The sequence below is a fragment of the Strix uralensis genome, unplaced genomic scaffold, assembly GCF_047716275.1.
Source record: "Strix uralensis isolate ZFMK-TIS-50842 unplaced genomic scaffold, bStrUra1 scaffold_539, whole genome shotgun sequence".
Lineage (NCBI taxonomy): Eukaryota > Metazoa > Chordata > Aves > Strigiformes > Strigidae > Strix > Strix uralensis.
The window spans coordinates 1-21,827 of NW_027437133.1; the positions used below are offsets into that span (position 1 = coordinate 1).

Consider the following 21,827-nt stretch of genomic DNA (forward strand, 5'->3'; position numbering starts at 1 on the left):
GGGGGGGGCACAAAATATTTTTTTTTGGGGGGCTTAATAGAATTTGGGGGGGTCTAGAGCATATGGGGGGGATGGTGGCGCTGTTTTGGGGATGTTCCTGGTATGGGGGGGGGTGTGTGTTTCACAGATGGAGACTGGTTTGGGGGTGTCCATGGGGGGGGGGGGGTGTCCAGAGCATGGGGGGGGGGTTAACGCTGTTTTTGGGGGCATTAATGCTGTTTTTGGGGGCGTTTGGAGCACGGGGGGGGCATTAACGCTGTTTTGGGGGCATTAACGCTATTTTTGGGGGCATTAACACCATTTTTGGGGGCATTAACGCCGTTTTTGGGGGCGTTTGGAGAACGGGGGGGGCAGTAATGCCATTTTTGGGGGCATTAATGCCATTTTTGGGGGTGATTGGAGCATGGGGGGGGCATTAACGCTGTTTTGGGGGGCATTAACGCCGTTTTTGGGGGGCGTTTGGAGCACGGGGGGGCGGTAATGCCATTTTTGGGGGCATTAATGCCATTTTTGGGGGCGTTCAGAGCACGGGGGGGGCATAACACTGTTTTGGGGGCATTAATGATGTTTTTGGGGGCGTTTGGAGCATGGGGGGTGCAATGTCATTTTTGGGGGCATTAACACCGTTTTTGGGGGCGTTCGGAGCACGGGGGGGCATAACACTGTTTTTGGGGGCATTAACGCTGTTTTTGGGGGCACTTAGGCTGTTTTGGGGGAATTATCGCCATTTTTGGGGGCGTTCAGAGCACAAGGGGGGCGGTAGCGCCATTTTTGGGGGAGTTAACGCTGTTTTGGGGGGCATTAACACCATTTTGGGGCCGTTCAGAGCACGGGGGGGGGCAGTAACACCATTTTTGGGGGCATTAACGCATTTTTTGGGGTCGTTCAGAGCACGGGGGGGGCAGTAACACCATTTTTGGGGGCATTAACGCGTTTTTTGGGGCTGTTCAGAGCACGGGGGGGGGCAGTAACACCATTTTTGGGGGCATTAATGTGTTTTTGGGGCTGTTCAGAGCACGGGGGGGGCAGTAATACCATTTTTGGGGGCATTAATGCATTTTTTGGGGCCGTTCGGAGCACGGGGGGGGGGCAGTAACACCATTTTTGGGGGCATTAACGCGTTTTTTGGGGTCGTTCAGAGCACGGGGGGGGCAGTAACACCATTTTGGGGGCATTAACACGGTTTTTGGGGCCGTTCGGAGCACGGAGGGGGGCGGTAACGCCATTTTTGGGGGCATTAACATGTTTTTGGGGGCCGCTCAGAGCACGGGGGGGGGCGATAACACCATTTTTGGGGGCATTAATGTGTTTTTGGGGCTGTTCAGAGCACGGGGGGGGGCAGTAACGCCATTTTGGGGGGCATTAACACCATTTTGGAGCCATTCAGAGCACGGGGGGGGCGGGGCACTGCTTTGGGGGCACCCACATAATTACGGGGGGGGGGCATAGCCTTATTTTGGGGGTGCTCAGAGCACGTGGTGGGGGGGCTTTTCTCCCCCCCCCGCCCCCCCCAGGTTCTCTTCATCGAGTCCATTTGCGACGACCCCGCTATCATCGAGGAGAACATCAAGGTGAGGGGGTTGGTTTTTTTTTTTTTTAGGGGGGGGTGGCAGAGAAACGGGGTACGCTCTGAGTGTGCCCCCCCCCCTCAAAAAAATACACATTTTTCTGCAGCAAGTGAAGCTGAGCAGCCCCGACTACAAGGGCTGCGCCCAGGAGGCGGCGGTGGCCGATTTCCTGCAGCGCATCGAGTGTTATAAAACCACCTACGAGCCCCTGGACGAGCGGTTGGACAGGTGACACCCCGCGCCGTGCGCCCCCCCCCCCCCCCGACAAAAATCAACTTGGGGACCCCCCCGGGGACTGATCTGGGGTGTCGTGTGTCCCCCCCCCTGCTTTAAGCGGGTTGTCTTACATCAAGATTTTCGACGTGGGGCTGCGGTATTTGGTGAACCGGTGCAGGGGCACGTCCAGAGCCGCATCGTCTATTACCTGATGAATATTCATGTCACCCCCCGCGCGATTTATCTGAGCCGCCACGGCGAGAGTCAGCTCAACCGGCGCGGGCGCATCGGGGGGGACGCGGGGTTGTCCCCGCGGGGACGGCAGGTGGCGGTTTGGGGGGTTTGGGGGGATTTGGGGGGAGGGAGAAGGGCTGGGGAGTGTGTGTGTGTGTGGATGGGCTGGTGGAGGGGGGCGGGGCTAAGGGAGGCCACACCCACCTGTCACTCCAGGTAGAAGGGGGGGTGGGGGTAATGGAGGCTACACCCACCTGCCACTCCAGGTAGGAAGGGGGTGGGGCTAAGCGTGGCCACACCCACGTGCCGCTCAAGATACAAAGGGGGGGGTGGAGCTAATGGAGGCCACACCCACCTGTCACTCAAGGTGGAAAGGGGGTGGGACTAAGGGTGGCCACACCCACGTGCTGCTCAAGATACAAAGGGGGGTGGAGCTAATGGAGGCCACACCCACCTGTCACTCAAGGTGGAAAGAGGGTGGGACTAAGGGTGGCCACACCCACATGTTGCTCCAGGCAAAGGGGGGTGGGGCTAAGGGAGGCCACACCCACTTGCCATTCCATGTAGGGCTGGGGTGGGACTAAAGGGAGGCCACCCCCACCTGTCACTCCAGGTAGAAAGGGGGTGGGGCTAAGGGTGGCCACACCCACCTGCCATTCCATGTAGGGTAGGAGGTGGGGTAAGGGAGGCCACACCCACCTACCACTCAGAAAGGGGGTGGAGGTTACTGGAGGCCACACCCACCTGTCATTCCAGGAAAAGGGGGTGTGGCTAAGGGAGGCCACACCCACCTGCCACTCCAGGTAAGGGGGTGGGGCCAAGGGAGGCCACACCCACACATCACTCCAGGTAGAAAGGGGGCAGGACTAAGGGTGGCCACACCCACCTGCCACTCCAGGTAGGGCTAGGAGGTGGGGCTAAGGGTGGCCACACCCACCAGTCACCTCACATGTGGGCAGGGCTAAGGGAAGGGTGTGGGTGGAGCTACAGCGAGGGGGTGGGGCTACAGGAGCAGGCCACACCCCCAGGGAAGGGGTGTGGCCAAGGGTGAAGCCACACCCCCACCCCATAAGTGGACACACAAAGGGGGCAGAGCCAGGGCAGCAAGCCACACCCCCAGCCCCCAAAAGGGGTGGGGCTTAAATGGCCACACCCACTGTGGGCATGGCCAGTAGGCCAGGCCACACCCACCCCAGGGCAAAAGGGGGGCCCCATGGGCTCTGCAAGGGGTGTGGCTAGCAAGACCTGCCCCGCCCCACGGGGGCGTGTGGCCCCATTTAGCCACGCCCCCTCCAGTACGCCCAGGCCTTGGCCCAGTTCATCGAGAGCCAACGCATCCGGGAGCTGAAGGTCTGGACCAGCCACATGAAACGCACCATCGAGACGGCCGAAGCCCTGGGGGGTCCCCTACGAGCAGTGGAAAGCCCTCAACGAGATCGACGCCGTGCGTCACACCCCTTTATTTTTATTTTTTTTAATTTTTAGGGGACACCCCCCCAAAAATTAATCCCCTGACCCCTAAATTTTACAGGGGGGTCTGCGAGGAGATGACCTACGAGGAGATCCAGGAGCGCTACCCCCAGGAATTCGCCCTCCGCGATCAGGATAAATATCGTTACCGCTACCCCAAAGGCGAGGTAACACCCCCCCCCCCCTCCCTTTAAGGGGTGCCCCCTTATCGCTGTGTCCTCCCCCGCCGTAATAAATAATAAAAAAATTAAAATAAAAAAGTCCTACGAGGATTTAGTGCAGCGGCTGGAGCCTGTCATCATGGAGCTGGAACGGCAGGAGAACGTGTTGGTCATCTGCCACCAGCCGTCATGCGCTGCCTGCTGGCTTATTTCCTGGATAAAAGCGCGGGTGAGGTTTTGGGGATAATTTGAGACCTTTTTGGGGACACCCCCTCAATCCCTCATCAGCCCCTTTTCACCTTTTTTTGACCCCTCCAAATCCAGACGAGCTGCCCTACCTCAAGTGTCCCCTACACACCGTGCTCAAGCTGACCCCCGTGGCTTACGGTGAGCGTGGCGCGTCCTAAAAAAGGGGGTGTCCCCCCCGCAAAAAAAAGACTGTTCTCCCCAAAAATGGGGACAATCCAGCCAAAAACGGGGAAAATCCACCCAAATACTCATCCTTTTCCCGGGGAACCCCAGGGTGCGAGGTGGAGTCCATCTTCCTCAACGTTGAAGCCGTTAACACCCACCGGGAGCGACCGCAGGTAAAATGGAAGAAAAAAGAAAAAAAATGGGGGCCCCCCCCCCAAAAAAAAAAAGGCACCGCAAAAAGAGGGGGCACCCCGCAGAGATTGGGGGTGTTTGATTTGGGGGAAACACCCCCTAAAACATCACGTCTTCACCCAACAGAACGTTGACATCAGCCGCCCCCCGGCCGAAGCTTTGGTGACCGTCCCCGAGCACTATTGAGGGGGGGGTGTGTGTGTGTGTGTCCCAAAAAATTGCCAAAATTAAACTTTAATCCTCAAATTAAACCTTAATGAAGCGCTGAGGCTGGAAATCAGGGGTTGCACCCCAAAAAGGGCACCTTTATTAAGGGTGGGGGTCAGGGGGTGGCCTCGGCCTCGGGTGTATTGGCTCATCCAGAACGTGGGGTCCTTCCCTTGGATCTTTGGGGGGGTGGGAGGGGAAAAAAAAAAAAGAGGGGGGGTCAAATCGAGCCCTGGAGCACCCCAAAACTAAGAGGTGCCCCCCAAAATGTCCTCACCTTGGCACGAAGCGCAGCACGTCCTTCTTGGAGGTCTCCTTGGTCGCCCGTAGCCCCCACTGGTATTTGAATTCGGGGGGTCTGTCAGGGGGATGGGGGTGATCTCTAAGTACCTGCAATTGGGGGGGGGGTGGGTGTGTAAATAATTTGGGGGGACCCCAAGGTGGGGGGTGTCCGGCGCTCCCCAACCCTGCGACAGACCCCTCGAGTCGCTGGGTGATGAGGGGGGGATGCTGGTTTTTACATTTTTTATTTTTTTTTTAATCTGCGGTGCGGTATAAACGGCCCGGCCGAGGCTGGCGCCGGGGCTGCTCTGTGCACACCGGTGTTGTGACCCCCCCAAATTAAAAAAAAAGGGGGATCCCCCCCCCCCCAAACGCCTCCCTCTGACTCACTTTTGCCGCACAAACTCTCTGTCACCAACTTCTTGACGTCCCCGAAGACCTCGTGTCGCTCCCTGAGGGCGGTGGGTTAACGGGGCGCAGGTCACCCCCCCCTCCCATTATTTGGGGGTGTGTACCCCCCCTGCATTATTTCGGGGTGTCCCCCCTCCCAACTCTGTTATTTGGGGGTGTCTCTGCCCCCCCCCAATTATCTTACCCCGGTTGGATCCCGGAGCCAGCGGGAGAAATTCCCACACGGCGCCTGGAAAAGGGGGGGTGTCAGTGTTGGGGGGGGGGGCACGGGGGGGAAGTGGGGTACAGGGGGGTTGGGGAGGCACAAGGAGGGGATTGGGGTACAGGGGGGTTTGGGGGGCACAGGGGGGATGTGGGGTAGAAGGGAGGGTTGAGGGAGCACAGGGGGGAATTGGGGTACAAGGGAGGGTTTGGGGGGGCACAGGGGGGAATTGGGGTACAGGGCGGGGTTTGGGGGGGAACAGGGGGGAATTGGGGGTACAGGGCGGGGTTTGGGGGGCACAGGGGGATGTGGGGGTTCAGGGCGGGGTTTGGGGGGGCACAGAGGGGATGTGGGGTTCAGGGCGGGGTTTTTGGGGGGCACAGGGGGGACGTGGGGTCAGGGCGGGGTTTGGGGGGCACAGGGGGATGTGGGGTACAGGGCGGGGTTTTTGGGGGGCACAGAGGGGATGTGGGGTAGAGGGCGGGGGTTTTTGGGGGGCACAGGGGGGATGTGGCATACAGGGCGGGGTTTTTGGGGGGCACAGAAGGGATGTGGGATACAGGGCGGGGTTTGTGGGGGGCACAGGGGGGATGTGGGTAGAGGGCGGGGTTTTTGGGGGGCACAGGGGGGATGTGGGGTACAGGGCGGGGTTTTTGGGGGGCACAGAGGGGATGTGGGGTACAGGGCGGGGTTTTTGGGGGGCACAGAGGGGATGTGGGATACAGGGTGGCGTTTTTTGGGGGGCTCACTGTCTTTGGCGAGTTGCCCTTCATGAAGATGAAGCTGAGGATGACGATGAGCAGCCCCAGCTTCGCCGTCTGGTTGTCCCTGCAGCAGATGGAGAGGGGCGTCACCCGCTGGAATAAAAGGGGGGACACACACACGCTCCCACAGGGGTTGTACCCCCAAAAAGAAAATCACCCAGGGGTCCCCCAGCCCCTCACCGGTGCAGGTTCTCCCCCTCGCACACGGGGGAGGTCGCTGGTGAGGATGTAAATGTGGTGTTTGGTGTCGATCTCCACCAGCTGCAGCCCAAAAACCTGCGAGAAACAAAGGGTTAAGGAGCGAACAAGGGGTCTCCCCCTCCCCTAAAAAAAAAAAACCCAAACCAACCCCAAAAACCTCCGATCCCCCCCAAAACTACCTCCTGTAGGGTCTTGCCCGCCCGGTTGACGATCTCCGAGTAGACATCTTTGTATTCCCGGATGACTTTTTTCAGGATGTCTGAGGGGAAAGGAAAGGAATGGCTGAGAAAATCTGAGCTCCCCAAAAGTAGTAAGGTTTGGGGGGGGTGGGGCTCCCCTAAACTCACCCGCCCTCTTGATGGGATCTTCTTCTGGTCTTTGATGAGCAGGAACTGAACCAGCTCGCTCACCTGAGGGGGAAGGAGGAGGGGAGAAAAAAGGGGGGGAAGGAGGAGGGGAGAATAAAGGGGGAAGGAGGAGGGGAGAAAAAAGGGGGGGAAGGAGGAGGGGAGAAAAAAGGGGGGGAAGGAGGAGGGGAGAAAAAGGGGGGGGAAGGAGGAGGGGAGAAAAAAAGGGGGGGAAGGAGGAGGAGGGAGAAAAAAGGGGGGGAAGGAGGAGGGGAGAAAAAAGGGGGGGAAGGAGGAGGGGAGAAAAAAGGGGGGGAAGGAGGAGGGGAGAAAAAAGGGGGGGAAGGAGGAGGGAGAGAAAAAAGGGGGGGAAGGAGGAGGGGAGAAAAAGGGGGGGAAGGAGGAGGGGAGAAAAAAGGGGGGGAAGGAGGAGGGGGAAGAAAGAAGAAAAGGTGGGGGAAGGCCAAGAGTTAGGGGATGACAGAGCTAAAATGCATCATTCCGAGAGATGGAGGAAGAGGGACGGCCTCGACCCACCTTCTGATTCACCTGATCCTGCGAGCGCCTCTCCAGGTTCCTCCGCACCTGACTGTTCGTCGGCGTCTGGCTCAGCGTGAAATCCTCATCGTCCCCTGTGGGAGGGGGGAAAAGGGCAGGGAAATGCTGCTGGGACCCAGAGGGGGCGGAAAGGGAGAGCGAGGAGGGGGGGGGGGAGGGGGAAGCCCCTCACCTGAGAGGAGCCTGAGACTCTGCTGCGCTTCCGCTGGGACATTTCCCACAGCAGCTCTGAGGGGAAAAAAAAGCGCCGGGCGGATTGAAAACACGATGAGGCTGTTCCCCGCATCCCCCACCTTCAACCAGACCACAAACTCCCCCAAACATCCTCCCCAAAACCTGCGAAAACGACCCAAAACCGCCGCCGGTTTACCCGCTCCCCTCAGGCCGCGGCTGCGCGCCCTCGCCGCCTCTGCGCATGCGCCCCGGAGCGGGCCCGCCCGTCACGGCCCGGGCCCGCCCACCTCGCCCAGCCCCCGCCTCCTATTGGTCCGAACACCGCCCTCATCCCGCCCACCGGCCCTTCCTCGCGCCACGATTGGCCCGAGCGGCCGCGCTCGCTCCGCCCCCTTGCACGTGCGAGCCTCGCGCACCGCCCCCCCCCGCTCCCCTCAGGTGGCAAAAAAAGGCGGGAAAGCGCCGCGCGCGCCCCCCCCCCCCCCCTTCTTCCCCTCAGGGACACAAAATGGCGCCCAATGAGGGCGCCGCCTCGCTCCCACCTTTAAAAAGATGAAAAAAACACCCCCAAACAACCCGAAACGGCCGACTTTACCTAATTAAAGGTATTTAAAACACCTGTGTCGGCCCCTTGTAATTCGCCTCCAGAGCCCTTCCCTCAGGTGGGGAAAGAGGTGATAAAACGGCGGCAGAATGGGACATAGGGGGGATTCTGCACCCCACAAACCTCAGGGAAGTCTTCATCGCCCACCTGCACAGCTGAGGATGCCGTGAGGGGTAAGGTGGGCAACTTGGGGGACACACAGCGGGCGATGCTGTTCCCTTTTGGGGTGTGCAAAGGGGTTTTGGGGTGCAGTGGGGGTCAAGGGTGGCTTTTGGGGTGGTCTGCAGGGTTGGGGAGGGCTTATTTGCTGTCAAGGGAGAACATGGGCTGCCCTATAGGGGATGGGGAAGGCGAGGGGGTGGAAACGGGGGTGTGCTAAATAACGGGGGTGCCCCCCACTCTGACTGCTCCCCCCCAGTTGAACCCCCCTTGATCCCGATTTTGGGGTTGACTAAGCCCCCCTGGGAGCTAAACACTGCCTTTGCTGAGTCAGCTAGAAAAAGGGGGTGTTCCCTCCAAATTAAGGGGGTTCCACACCCCCATTCTACCCCCCAAGGTGATAAGATGGGGTGACCCCCCCCCAAAAACCTCCACGGGGATTTGGGGACCCCCTCTCCCTTCCTTCCCTGCCCCCCCCCCCCCCCCAAAGCCTCCACAATCCAACCTCCTGGTTGGAGAGACCCCCCCCCCCCCCCCCCCCAAAAATTACACCACCTGGACACACCCCTGTCCCGCCCATCCTTTTATTTCAAAAAAAGCGATATTTTTTAACCGTTTCTGGCTTAAAAAAAATAAATCTCTGCTGTAAACGCCTCGTTCTCAGAGCTGCATGGCGGCCTCCAGCGTCTCCGAAAGCTTCGTGGCGATTTTCTCTGCAGAATGGGAACGGTCCCAGTTTGGTGGGGGGGGGGGAATTGAAAAGTTTTTTTGGGGGGGTGGGTCAGAGGGTTGGGAAAAAGAGGGATTGTCTTTACTCACCCGCTCTTTTTTGCAGTTTTTTCCTCCGTTTGCCCGCAGCCCGCAGCCCCTGGCCCTGTAGCAGCGGCGGGAGGGCGGCTACCTCCTCCAAACGGGGGGCACGGGGTGCGGCCCCCTCCCCGCCACCCCCCGTCTTCACCCGGGGCTTCAGCTCCACGGTCACCGCGCCCAGCTGGGATCAAAGATAAACCCGTCAAAAAAAAAAAAAGAAAAAAACCAAAAAAACCCAACACCCCCCCAATTCCTTCTGTACCTCCAGGTCGCCGCCGTCATCCTCCATGGCTACTTCTTCCTCCCCGCTGGATTTCTCCTCCTCTTCCTCCGCCTCGAGGACGCACGGGGACAGCTCCATGCCCGTCACTGTTGCTGGGACAGCTGTGGGGGGGGGGTGTCAGGTGAGTTTTGGGGTGCAGGGGGGGTTACCTCAAGGCAGGGGTGGGGGGAATCCCCCACTTCTCACCCGCCAGCGCCTCGGCGTCGCCCCTTTCCAGTGCCTCCAGGTCGAGCTCCGGCCCCAGCGCCGTCAGGATTTGGGCCTCCAGCTGCACCCCCTGAGTTTCGGGAGGGCGGGTGTAGTATGAGATCTTCCCGCTGCGGTGAAAGAAAGGGGGGGGGGGGTCAGGGTGGGGGGGAAGCACCCCAAAAACGGGTCAGGGTGTGGGGAGATGCACCCCAGCCCCCCAAAAGGCCGTGAGGGTGGAGGGAAACCCTCAAAAAAGAGGGTTGGGAGTGGGGAGACCCCCCCCCCCAAATTCCCCAAAAAGAAGGGTCAGGATGTGGGGAGACCCCCCCCCCCCCCCCCCAAAAAGAGTGTCCCCGCCCTTCACCCACCTGGTCCAGTCGCGCAGCAGGGCCACGGCGGCGGCGTGGGGGTCCGGCAGCCCCCCGGGACGGAGCCGGCCCTGTCGCCGGGCCAGGTGGGACAGGAATTGTCGGGGGTCGGCGCAGGGGGGGACCCCGTAAAGCTCGCTCAGCTGTTGGGGGGGGGGACACACATGGGGGGGTGTCTTGTCACCCCCGCTCCTCCCTCTGGCTCCCCGCTTTGGGGCCAAAATGGGGTAGAAATGGCAAATGGGGGGGGGGGGGGGGGGGCCTGAAAAAACAGCCCCACCTCCCTGTTGCCACAGGGACGGGGGGACCCCACATCCCCTTGGTCCCCATGGCAACGGGGTTGAGTAATCCCTCAGGCCGGTCCCCAACACCCCTAGTCGCCATGGCAACAGGCCAAACCCCTCAGGAGGTTCCCCAACACCTCTAAGGCCTTAAAAAGGTCCCCCCAACACCCCTAGTTGCCATGGTGACAGGCCTAAGGCCTTTAGGGGGGTCCCCAACATCCCTAAGGCCTTAAAGGGGTCCCCCCAACACCCCTAGTCGCCATGGCAACAGGCCTAAGGCCTTAGGGGGGTCCCCAACACCCCTAAGGCCTTAAAGGGGTCCCCCCAACACCCCTAGTTGTCATGGCGACAGGCTTGAGGGGTGCCCCCCCCCAACCCAACCCACCTGTTCGGGGGAGCAGCGGCGCAGGATGGCGGCGGCGGGGCTCAGGGGGTCCCGCAGACGTTGGGGGGCCAGGGCCCCCCTCAGTGGGGCGGCGGCTGAGGGGGCCCCCGTCGCCATGACAACCCCGGGACAGTCCAACAGCTGGATGTGTCGGTCCAGCTGCACGGCCTGCAGGCACCTAAAGGAGGCGGGGCCAAAGGGGCGGGGCATCACAAACCACACCCACACGGGGGTGTGGCTAACGCAGGCTCCTCCCCCTCGGGGGCGGGGCTTACCTGGTGACCCCCGGCGTGGCCCCCACCCCACAAGCCCGGCTCCTCTTCAGGCTGTTGATGAGGCTGCTCTTCCCCACATTGGGGTACCCTGGCAGGGGGAAACCATCAGTGCAGGCTCCCCAAAACCCACCCCCCTACCCCGCAGACCCCCCCAACTCACCCACGACCCCCACGGTGATGGTTGTTTTCACCTCCCCGGAGCGGCTGTAGTTGGCCAAGACCCTCAGCAAACAGTCGGCGCCCACACACGCCCCCCCGGCCAGCACCTCCTCCGGCGCCGTCGCCACCGGCAACCTGCTCTGCTTCTGGGCGGGGGGGGGGCACAGCGGGGTGAAAGGGGGGGTCCCCACTGCCCCACAAACCCTGTAAACCCCCTCCCCAAATTTTTTTCCAGGGTTCTGCCTCACCAGGTTGCGGCTCTGCTGCTGCGTACACGCCTTGAAGGCCACGGTGGGAAACTCGCCTCGCAGGTACTTCAGCCACGCCGCCACCACCTCCCGCGGCACCAGATCTACGCGGGAGAGGGAAAAATATAAAAATGGGGGTGTCAAACGGGGACCCCCCCACCCCCCAAACTCCTCGCACCGATCTTATTGAGGACGAGCACCAAGCGCTGGCGGCGCCCGGCGCGTCGCACGGCGGCTTCCAGCTGCGGGCTGCGGCACCCCTGGGGGTCGCGAGCGTCCAGCACCTCCAAAACCACGTCAGACGCCGCCAAAACCTGCCCCAAAAAAACGGGGTTTGGGTTAAGGGACCCCCCCTAAAAGCTGCTTTTAACCCCTCCCCGCCCGAACACGCTCTCACCTTGCGCAGCTCCCGCCCGTGCTGCCGCAGCGACGCCTCTTCCTGCGCCTCGGGCTGGGTCGCCGTCACCTCCTACGCGACACCCCGCGTTACGGGGAGGGGTGTCCCTCTTTTTTAGGGGTTCCCCCCCCCCCAAAAAAAAAAAAATTTAAGGGTACCCCAACATCCCACCTTACGCTCAAACTCCCGCTGCCGTCGCAGGGCGTCGTGCTGCAGCGCGGCCAGGCTCCGCCGCCGCCCCACCTCCGCCCCCCGCGCCTCCTCCCGCCGCCGCCGGGCCTCCGCCACCTGCCGAAAACCAAAGAAAAGACTCAAAATGGATGGTGATACACCCCGAAATCCCCTCGCTTTAAATTATTTTTTTTCTTTTTACCCTTTTCTGCTTGTTTTCATTCTGCTGCTGGACGTAGGCGGCGAAGCGGCCCAGCTGTGGCACCCCCAGGTCCTTCTTTTCCGCCGTTTTCACGCGTTTTCCCTACGGGGAGGGGGGTGGGTGGGAAGCACACGCGCGGTAGGGGGGGCTGGCACCCCCAAAATGGGCCGTTTTCCCCCCAAAACTCCCACGGGTTTTGGCGGGGGGGGGGGGGGGTAAGCCCTAAACCCCGGGCTCACCTGGACCCGCTTCTTCCGGGCGGCCTCCACTTGTCGCCCTGCGGAGAGGGGCAGAGTGAAGGGGAGGGGTCCCCCAAACCCCCCCCCGCGCCCCAAACCCCCCCCCCGCACCCCAAAACCCCCCCCCGACTCACGGGAGCGGGTCATGGCTGAACCCTCAGGGAAAGGCTCACGCCGCCGGCGCTCCCTTCCGCCTCGATATGGCGTCACTTCCGGCGCGACCTTTCTTGCCCCACCCAAAATGGCCGCCGCACACCGCCGCCGCCACCCCTAAGATGGCCGCCAAACCAGCGTACTGCCAAGATGGCGGACGCCACGCCACACCCAAGATGGCCGCCGCGCTGGTTATGGTGAACCCTATGTTGCGCCTGTGCCACGCACAAAATGGCCGCCAGAGCGTGCCACCGACCCGCTCAAGATGGCTGACGCACCATCATAAAGGAGGGGACGCTGTGCCACACTCAAAATGGCGGAGAGGTGACGCTATACCGCCACACTCAAGATGGCGGCCAGACCATAGTACCGCCGCACTCAAAATGGCGGACGGGGGACCGTGCGGCGAAGATATTGCCACACTTAAGATGGCGGGGCCGCGCTACCGCCACACACAAAATGGCGGACACCTTAGGGAAGAGACGCTGCCACACTCAAGATGGCGGACACCTTGGGGAAGAGACGCTGCCACACTCAAGATGGCGGACACCTTGGGGAAGAGACGCTGCCACGCTCAAGATGGCGGACACCTTGGGGAAGAGACGCTGCCACGCTCAAGATGGCGGACACCTTGGGGAAGAGACGCTGCCACGCTCAAGATGGCGGACACCTTGGGGAAGAGACGCTGCCACGCACAAGATGGCGGACACCTTGGGGAAGAGACGCTGCCACGCTCAAGATGGCGGACACCTTGGGGAAGAGACGCTGCCACGCTCAAGATGGCGGACACCTTGGGGAAGAGACGCTGCCACGCTCAAGATGGCGGACACCTTGGGGAAGAGACGCTGCCACGCTCAAGATGGCGGACGCACGGCAACAGCGCTTAACGCCACACTCAAAATGGCGGCCGCGCTGCCACGCACAAGATGGCGGACACCTTCGCGAAGACCCACTGCCACACTCAAAATGGCGCCCACCCACCCCCTCGTAAAAAAGACCGGGACTGCCCTTACCAAGAGTGCACTTTTTTTATTCCTTTTTTAACTTTTTCTCTCAATTTTGGGGTGGGTGAGAGGCCAAACCTCCTCTTATATATAATTTGGGGACGGGGGCGGGGGGGGGGGCGGGGGGTGTTTCAGTTTTCACCATCTCCTCCCCCCCCCCCCCCCCCCCTCCCTCAATCCAACAGAGCAAAACTAACCCCAAACCGGGACTGAAAGAAACCAAAAAAAAAAAAAAAAAAAAACCCAAAAAACCAAAAAAACCCCAGAAAAACCAAACCAAAAAAAAAAAAAAAAAACGAATGAAACCAAAAAATATATATATATATTTATAGAGATGGGGGGGCCTAGGCCAGGCCGAAGCCCTCGGAGCACTCCTGGATGGCCAAGAGCAGCATGTGCCGCAGCTTCTCGTAGCTCTCGTAGGCCGGCAGGTCCAGCTGGTTGAAGCTGGGGGGGGGCAAAAAAATATTGGGGGGGGGGTGTTGGGGGGGGCAGAGGGAGCCCCCGAAGTGGCCGCCCCCCCTGGGGGTGCCTGGTGGGGTGCCCCTGTGACCCCGCAAAGTGCCCCTGTGTCCCCCAAATTGTCCGGTAGCCCCCCCCCAAGTCATCCATGTCCCCCCAAACTGCCCCCATGTCCCCCCTAGTTTTCCCGAATCCCCCCAAACCGCCCCTGTGCCCCCCCAAGGATCCCGTGCCCCCCAAACCACCCCTGTCCCCCCCCAAACCGCCCCTGTGCCCCCCCAAGGATCCCCGTGTCCCTCAAACTGCCCCTGTGCCCCCCCAAACCGCCCCTGTGCCCCCCAAAACATCCCCGTGTCCCCTCAAAACCACCCCCGTGTCCCCTCGAACTGCCCCTGTGCCCCCCCAAACCACCCCTGTGCCCCCCAAAACATCCCCGTGTCCCCTCAAACCACCCCCGTGTCCCCTCGAACTGCCCCTGTGCCCCCCCAAACTGCCCCCGTGCCCCCCCAAACATCCCCGTGTCCCCTCGAACTGCCCCTGTGCCCCCCCAAACATCCCCGTGTCCCCTCAAACCACCCCTGTGCCCCCCCCAACTGCCCCCGTGCCCCCCCAAACCACCCCATGTCCCCTCAAACCGCCCCTGTGCCCCCCAAACCACCCCTGTGCCCCCCAACCACCCCCATGTCCCCTCAAACCACCCCCGTGTCCCCCCAAACCACCCCTGTGCCCCCCCAACCATTCCTGTGTCCCCTCAAACTGCCCCCGTGCCCCCCCAACCATCCCTGTCCCCTCAAACCACCCCTGTGCCCCCCCAAACCGCCCCCGTGCCCCCCCAAACCACCCCATGTCCCCTCAACCCCCCCCTGTGTCCCCTCAAACCACCCTCACATCCCCCCCAAACCCCCCCCCCAGCCCCCGTACCAGGTGTGCGCGGAGGGCAGGCGGTCGGTAGAACGATCGTCGCGGTGGATCTGGAATTTCTGAATCCCGTTCATCCCTTCCAGGGCGGCGAAACCCTGAAGAGGCACCTTGGACGTTCCCGTCACAAACTGCAAAAACTTGGCCCGATCCGCTTGGTCGAAGGATCTCAACGCTCGCCAGAACCACTGGATCTGCGGAGAGCGGAGGAGGACGCCACCATCAGCCTGAAAACGCCCCAAAAATGAGGGTTTTTTTTGGGGTTTTTTTTTTTTTTTGGGGGGTACCTGGATGGAGTTGCCCTGATATTTGTGGTACTCGGTGTTGGCCTTGAGGTCGTCGATGTCGATGGTGGGTAACCCCGAGATCAACAGCTCCAACTCCTGCTCCGTGAAGATGGAGATGAGGCGTTTGGGGATAATCTCGTAGAAACCTTCTAAAAAGGCGGCTAATTGCTTCCGGATGGCGCCTACGGGGGGGGGGGATTTTTAAGGAAAAATGAAGCGATTTTGGGGTTTAGAGATGATTTTGGGGGGGTTCTACCACCACCCCCCACCCCCCCGACGCTCACCGGTCATGCGCATCTGGCAGACGAGGTGGACGTACTCCTTCTTGTTCTCCTCCGTCACCAGCACGTTGGCCCCGTTGGGTTTGAGGTCCCGCACCTCGCACACCCCGAATTCCTGGACCTGGGGGACGGGGGACGGGGACACGGGGTGGGACACACAGGGGGGACACACAGGGGGGGGGCAGGTGTCACCTCAGAAGAAGCGGGAGGGGGACACGCGGGGGGGGGGTGTCCACCCCCCCACGGCGGGTGCTGGGGTGGGAGGGAACGAGCGTCCAAATGACACGTGTGAGTCCCCCCAGTGTCCCCAAACTGTCCCTGTGTCCCCCAAACTGTCCCCAAACTGTCAGTGTCCCCCCAATGTCCCCAATCTGTCCCTGTGTCCCCCCAAACTGTCCCTGTGTCCCCCCAAATGTCCCCATGTGCCCCAAATGTCCCCAAACTGTCCCTGTGTCCCCCCAAACTGTCCCTGTGTCCCCCCAAATGTCCCCAAACTCTCCCTGTGTCCCCCCAAACTGTCCCCATGTCCCCCCAATGTCCCCAAACTCTCCCTGTGTCCCCCAAACTGTCACTGTGTCCCCCCAAATGTCCCCAAACTCTCCCTGTGTCCCCCAAACTGTCCCCATGTGCCCCAGATGTCCCCAAACTGTCCCTGTGTCCCCCAAACTGTCCCCAAACTGTCAGTGTCCCCCCAATGTCCCCAATCTGTCCCTGTGTCCCCCCAAACTGTCCCTGTGTCCCCCCAAATGTCCCCATGTGCCCCAAATGTCCCCAAACTGTCCCTGTGTCCCCCCAAATGTCCCCATGTGCCCCAAATGTCCCCAAACTCTCCCTGTGTCCCCCAAACTGTCACTGTGTCCCCCCAAATGTCCCCAAACTCTCCCTGTGTCCCCCAAACTGTCCCCATGTGCCCCAGATGTCCCCAAACTGTCCCTGTGTCCCCCAAACTGTCCCCAAACTGTCAGTGTCCCCCCAATGTCCCCAATCTGTCCCTGTGTCCCCCCAAACTGTCAGTGTCCCCCCAATGTCCCCAATCTGTCCCTGTGTCCCCCCAAACTGTCCCTGTGTCCCCCCAAACTGTCCCCAAACTGTCCCTGTGTCCCCCCAAACTGTCCCCAATCTGTCCCTGAGTTCTCCAAACTGTCTCCACGTCCCCCAAATGTCCCCAAACTGTCCCTGTGTCCCCCCAAACTGTCCCCATGTGCCCCACATGTCCCCAAACTGTCCCTGTGTCCCCCAAATGTCCCCAAACTGTCCCTGTGTCCCCTCAAACTGTCCCTGTGTCCCCCAAACTGTCCCCAAACTCTCCATGTCCCCCAAATGTCCCCAAACTGTCCCTGAGTTCCCCCAAACTGTCCCTGTGTCCCTCCAAACTGTCCCCAATCTGTCCCTGAGTTCCCCAAACTGTCCCCATGTCCCCCAAATGTCCCCATATCCCCCAAATGTGTCCATGTCCCCCTAAACCATCCCCATGTCCCCCCCAAACTGTCCCAATGTCCCCCAAATGTCCCCAAACTGTCCCCATGTCCCCCCCGATGTCCCCCCAACATCCCCTGTGTCCCCCCCCCCTCTAGGGACAACCCTAGAAAAGGGGGTGGGGATGGGGGGGGACGCTCACAAGGTGGGACAAAGGGGACACCCCCAAACCAGCAGGACACCCCCTGGGACTTGGGGACACCCCAGGGACACCCCCAAAGCCTTGGGGACCCCCCCCCAGGTAGGACCCTTCTTCCCCAAGAGCAGCGCTGGGGCCAACCGTGGGGGGGGAGATTTGGGGTGCTGGAACAACACCACCCCCCCCCACCCCCATACCCCGGTTTTGGGGGGGGTCCCCGTGCTTTTGGGGGGCTCCCCGCACCCCTGGGGGGGTTCCAAGGGGGGGGGGGGTACCCCGATACCTCGGTGCTGAAGGTGAGGTCGTAGCCCAGGGTGGAGACGTCGTTCTCCAACAGGTAGACCAGGCCCTGGTAGAAGTGGTAATCCTCGCTCTCCATGTCCGTGTACCTGCGCCGGGGGGGGGTAGAAACACCGTGAACCCCCCCAAAAAAAGGGGGTGCAACACCCCCCCGGGGGGTTCAACACCTCGGGGAATGGTTTAATGGGGTGCAACACCCCAACAAGTGGTTCAACACCCCAAAAAAAGGGCTTCAACGCCCCATGAGGGGCATTCGACCGCGGGGGGGGGGGGGTGGGGTGGTGGTTGAACACCCCAACGAGAGGTTTGACACCCCAAAAAAAGGTTCAACACCCCCCACGAAGGGGGTTCAACCCCCCATGAGGGGCCACTCAACACCCCACGAGGGTGGTTCTACACCCCAACAAGAGCTTCAACACCCCGAGAAGGGGGTTCAACACCCCACGAGGGTAGTTCTACACCCCAACAAGAGCTTCAACACCCCGAGAAAGGGGTTCAACACCCCACCAAGAGGTTCAACACCCCACAGAGGTGTTGTACACCCCATGAGGGTGGTTCCACACCCCACCAGGGTGGTTGTACACCCCAACAAGAGCTTCAACACCCCACACAGATGTTCCACACCTCACAAGGGTGGTTCTACACCCCAACAAGAGCTTCAACACCCCACAGAGGTGTCGCACACCCCATGAGGGTGGTTCCACACCCCACCAAGAGCTTCAACACCCCGAGAAAGGGGTTCAACACCCCATGAGGGTGGTTCCGGTTCCACACCCCAACAAGAGCTTCAACACCCTGAGAAGGGGGTTCAACACCCCACGAGGGTGGTTCCACACCCCAACAAGAGCTTCAACACCCTGAGAAAGGGGTTCAACACCCCATGAGGATGGTTCTACACCCCAACAAGAGCTTCAACACCCCACAGAGGTGTCGCACACCCCATGAGGGTGGTTCCACACCCCAACAAGAGCTTCAACACCCCGAGAAAGGGGTTCAACACCCCACGAGGGTGGTTCCACACCCCAACAAGAGCTTCAACACCCCACAGAGGTGTCGCACACCCCATGAGGGTGGTTCCACACCCCACCAAGAGCTTCAACACCCCGAGAAAGGGGTTCAACACCCCATGAGGGTGGTTCCACACCCCAACAAGAGCTTCAACACCCTGAGAAGGGGGTTCAACACCCCACGAGGGTGGTTCCACACCCCAACAAGAGCTTCAACACCCTGAGAAAGGGGTTCAACACCCCATGAGGATGGTTCTACACCCCAACAAGAGCTTCAACACCCCACAGAGGTGTCGCACACCCCATGAGGGTGGTTCCACACCCCAACAAGAGCTTCAACACCCCGAGAAAGGGGTTCAACACCCCACGAGGGTGGTTCCACACCCCAACAAGAGCTTCAACACCCCACAGAGGTGTCGCACACCCCATGAGGGTGGTTCCACACCCCACCAAGAGCTTCAACACCCCGAGAAAGGGGTTCAACACCCCATGAGGGTGGTTCCACACCCCAACAAGAGCTTCAACACCCCGAGAAAGGGGTTCAACACCCCACGAGGGTGGTTCCACACCCCAACAAGAGCTTCAACACCCCACAGAGGTGTCGCACACCCCATGAGGGTGGTTCCACACCCCACCAAGAGCTTCAACACCCCGAGAAAGGGGTTCAACACCCCATGAGGGTGGTTCCACACCCCAACAAGAGCTTCAACACCCTGAGAAGGGGGTTCAACACCCCACGAGGGTGGTTCTACACCCCAACAAGAGCTTCCACACCCCGAGAAGGGGGTTCAACACCCCACGAGGGTGGTTCCACACCCCACCAAGAGGTTCAACACCCTGAGAAGGGGGTTCAACACCCCACGAGGGTGGTTCCACACCCCACCAAGAGGTTCAACACCCCACAGAGGTGTTGTACACCCCATGAGGGTGGTTCCACACCCCACCAGGGTGGTTGTACACCCCAACAAGAGCTTCAACACCCCACACAGATGTTCCACACCTCACAAGGGTGGTTCTACACCCCAACAAGAGCTTCAACACCCCGAGAAAGGGGTTCAACACCCCATGAGGGTGGTTCCACACCCCAACAAGAGCTTCAACACCCCGAGAAAGGGGTTCAACACCCCATGAAGGTGGTTCCACACCCCAACAAGAGCTTCAACACCCTGAGAAGGGGGTTCAACACCCCACGAGGGTGGTTCCACACCCCACCAAGAGCTTCAACACCCCGAGAAAGGGGTTCAACACCCCATGAGGATGGTTCTACACCCCAACAAGAGCTTCAACACCCCACAGAGGTGTCGCACACCCCATGAGGGTGGTTCCACACCCCAACAAGAGCTTCAACACCCTGAGAAGGGGGTTCAACACCCCACGAGGGTGGTTCCACACCCCACCAAGAGCTTCAACACCCCGAGAAAGGGGTTCAACACCCCATGAGGGTGGTTCCACACCCCACCGAGGTGGTTCCACACCCCACGGGGGCGCTCTACACCCCACAAAGGTGCTTCAGCACCCCAAGAAGGGGCGTTCACCGCCCCATAAGGTGCTTCAACACCCCGTAAGGTGGTTCAACACCCCACCCTACACGCCCCGCCCCGCCCCGCGTTTTCTTACCGGACAGACTTGCCCAGGATGTGCTTGTAGAAGGAGCGGGTGAAATAACACTCGAGGAGACGGTTGTCGTAGACGGCCTTGGCCACGATCCGCCCCACGAACTTGAAGTAGCTGAGGTGGTTGGGGTTGCAGTGGGACGAGGGGTTGATGGTGTAGGTGACCCTGTCACCCGGCGAAGTGCGGAACAACGCGTACATGGGGTTGAACATCTCCCGCGAGATGATCATGTACCACTCCCGCAGGAGCCCCCCCGCGTCCTGGCCCTCCTCGCCCTCGAAGACGATGTACCTGGGGGGGGGGACACACACACAGAAACGGGGGGTTTTGGGGTGTTTTGGGGCACGACGGGGTGTTTCTGCGGGGGTGAAGGGTCTTAAAACCCAACTTAAACCTCAATCCCTTCCCAACGCGGCGCGAGGAAGCCAGTGTTGGGGGGTTTGAGAGATTTTGGGGGGTTCTGAGAGGTTTTGGGGCGTTCTGAGAGATTTTGGGGGGTCCTGAGAGATTTTGGGGGGTTCTGAAAGATTTGGGGGCGTTCTGAGAGATTTTTGGGGCGTTCTGAGAGATTTTGGGGGGTTCTGAGAGATTTTGGGGCGTTCTGAGAGATTCTGGGGCGCTCCGAGAGATTTTTGGGGGGTTCTGAGAGATTTTTGGGGGCATTTTGAGAGATTTTGGGGCATTCTGAGAGATTTTTGGGAGCATTCTGAGAGATTTTGGGAGCGTTCTGAAAGATTTTTGGGGGGGTTTGAGAGATTTGGGGGCATTCTGAGAGATTTTGGGGCGTTCTGAGAGATTTTGGGGGGTTCTGAGAGATTTTGGGGCATTCTGAGAGATTTTGGGGGTTCTGAGAGATTTTGGGGGTTCTGAGAGATTTTGGGGGGTTCTGAGAGATTTTGGGGGGTTCTGAGAGATTTTGGGGGGGTTCTGAGAGATTTTTGGGAGCGTTCTGAGAGATTTTTGGGGCGTTCTGAGAGATTTTGGGGCGCTCCGAGAGATTTTGGGGGCATTTTGAGAGATTTTTGGGGGGTTCTGAGAGATTTTGGGGGGTTCTGAGAGATTTTGGGGCGTTCTGAGAGATTTTGGGGGCGTTCTGAGAGATTTTTGTGGGGTTCTGTGAGGTTTTGGGGGGTTCTGAGAGGTTTTGGGGGGTCGCGGAGGATTTGGGGGGGTTCTCACAGGCGGTTTTTCATCTCCTCGGGGGATTTACGGTGCAACTCGCGATAGGAATCCTCGAAGACGTGGTCGCGGCGGACGTGGACGGCCATGTCCTCCTTCCGCAACCCCTCGTCCAAGCGCTCCAGCTCCTGTCGGAAATATCTACAAAAAAAGGGGGAAAAAAAAGTCAAAAAAAGGCCTTTTTTCCCCCCCCCCAAAAAAATTACTTGACCGCCCCGTACTTGCGCTTGACGTCGAAATCGAGGACGCGGATGTAGTCGACCAGGACGGCGAAGGGCCCGTCGGCCAAGTGGGTGGTGGATTGACGCAGGATTTGGTTCAGCACCGTCCGGTGAGTTTCTGGGGGAAAAAAAAAGGATTTAGGGGACCCCTAAAAATGTAAAGACACCCCCCCCCCCCAGTTCATCGCGAGATGCTGGGAGCCCCTCGCCGGGCGAGGGCTGCGCACCCCGTCGGGGTCGGGTCGTTTCACCCCAAATCAGGCCACGGGTCCCCAAAAAAGCCTTGAGGAGCCCCCCAAAACCCTCAGGTTTCCCCCCAAAACCCCAGAGTGCCCCCCAATCCCCTCCCCACACCCCCAATTCCACCCAAAATTCCCCCCAAAACTTCTTCCTAATACCTCAGGCTCCCCCCCCAAACCCCTTCCAACACCCCAGGCTCCCCCTAAGCACCCCAAAACCCCTTCCTAGAGCTCCAGGGACCCCCAAAACCCCTCCCCAAGCCCCTGAAGAGGCCCCCAAATCCCCCCCAACCCCCCCAGGCTCCCCCCAAATCCCCTCCCAACACCCCCAATTCCACCCTAAACCCCCCAAATCCCCTCCCCAAGCCCCAGG

General features: G+C 60.4%; 4 protein-coding genes across 4 annotated transcripts; 1 reads left to right on the forward strand and 3 right to left on the reverse strand.

Moving 5' to 3' along the window:
• Nucleotides 1-1,514: 1,514 nt before the first annotated feature.
• Nucleotides 1,515-4,512, forward strand: LOC141939049 (6-phosphofructo-2-kinase/fructose-2,6-bisphosphatase-like; the record flags this gene model as incomplete). Its single annotated transcript, XM_074858073.1, is given in 12 exon segments — nucleotides 1,515-1,571; nucleotides 1,675-1,796; nucleotides 1,903-1,955; nucleotides 1,958-2,109; nucleotides 3,315-3,416; nucleotides 3,418-3,462; nucleotides 3,551-3,655; nucleotides 3,750-3,831; nucleotides 3,834-3,878; nucleotides 3,974-4,036; nucleotides 4,172-4,236; nucleotides 4,382-4,512. Coding segments are annotated over 12 exon segments (951 nt in total), but the record flags the coding sequence as incomplete, so codon positions are not given.
• A 23-nt stretch (nucleotides 4,513-4,535) lies between these two features.
• On the reverse strand, nucleotides 4,536-7,644 carry LOC141939050 (non-structural maintenance of chromosomes element 3 homolog). Its single transcript, XM_074858074.1, is given in 12 exon segments — nucleotides 4,536-4,812; nucleotides 4,815-4,852; nucleotides 5,135-5,156; nucleotides 5,159-5,196; nucleotides 6,063-6,185; nucleotides 6,302-6,321; nucleotides 6,323-6,397; nucleotides 6,502-6,581; nucleotides 6,666-6,732; nucleotides 7,207-7,301; nucleotides 7,399-7,455; nucleotides 7,598-7,644. Coding segments are annotated over 11 exon segments (678 nt in total). The 5' UTR covers nucleotides 7,442-7,455; nucleotides 7,598-7,644; the 3' UTR covers nucleotides 4,536-4,735.
• A 1,090-nt stretch (nucleotides 7,645-8,734) lies between these two features.
• Nucleotides 8,735-12,361, reverse strand: GNL3L (G protein nucleolar 3 like). The gene is made up of 15 exons (XM_074858076.1): nucleotides 12,309-12,361; nucleotides 12,175-12,212; nucleotides 11,936-12,037; nucleotides 11,734-11,850; nucleotides 11,563-11,634; nucleotides 11,344-11,479; nucleotides 11,166-11,269; nucleotides 10,919-11,063; nucleotides 10,759-10,846; nucleotides 10,484-10,661; nucleotides 9,815-9,957; nucleotides 9,444-9,574; nucleotides 9,237-9,358; nucleotides 8,984-9,155; nucleotides 8,735-8,877 (listed from the first exon to the last, which is right to left on the reverse strand). Exons 1-15 carry the CDS (start codon nucleotides 12,319-12,321, stop codon nucleotides 8,825-8,827), a joined length of 1,614 nt encoding a protein of 537 aa, XP_074714177.1. The 5' UTR covers nucleotides 12,322-12,361; the 3' UTR covers nucleotides 8,735-8,824.
• A 1,270-nt stretch (nucleotides 12,362-13,631) lies between these two features.
• Nucleotides 13,632-21,333, reverse strand: HUWE1 (HECT, UBA and WWE domain containing E3 ubiquitin protein ligase 1; the record flags this gene model as incomplete). The annotated part of the gene is given in 8 exon segments (XM_074858075.1): nucleotides 13,632-13,778; nucleotides 14,715-14,905; nucleotides 14,999-15,180; nucleotides 15,283-15,400; nucleotides 17,178-17,283; nucleotides 19,819-20,106; nucleotides 20,995-21,135; nucleotides 21,216-21,333. Coding segments are annotated over 8 exon segments (1,247 nt in total), but the record flags the coding sequence as incomplete, so codon positions are not given.
• Nucleotides 21,334-21,827: the final 494 nt, after the last annotated feature.

What these genes read in the sequence shown, in the direction of transcription:
- GNL3L (XM_074858076.1), bottom strand. An exon ending in AGCGGGAGTTTGAGCGTAAG is followed by an intron (nt 11,635 to 11,733) that starts GTGGGATGTTGG and finishes GGTGTCGCGTAG; the next exon opens with GAGGTGACGGCGACCCAGCC. An exon ending in CGACGCCGAGGCGCTGGCGG is followed by an intron (nt 9,359 to 9,443) that starts GTGAGAAGTGGG and finishes CCCCCCCCACAG; the next exon opens with CTGTCCCAGCAACAGTGACG.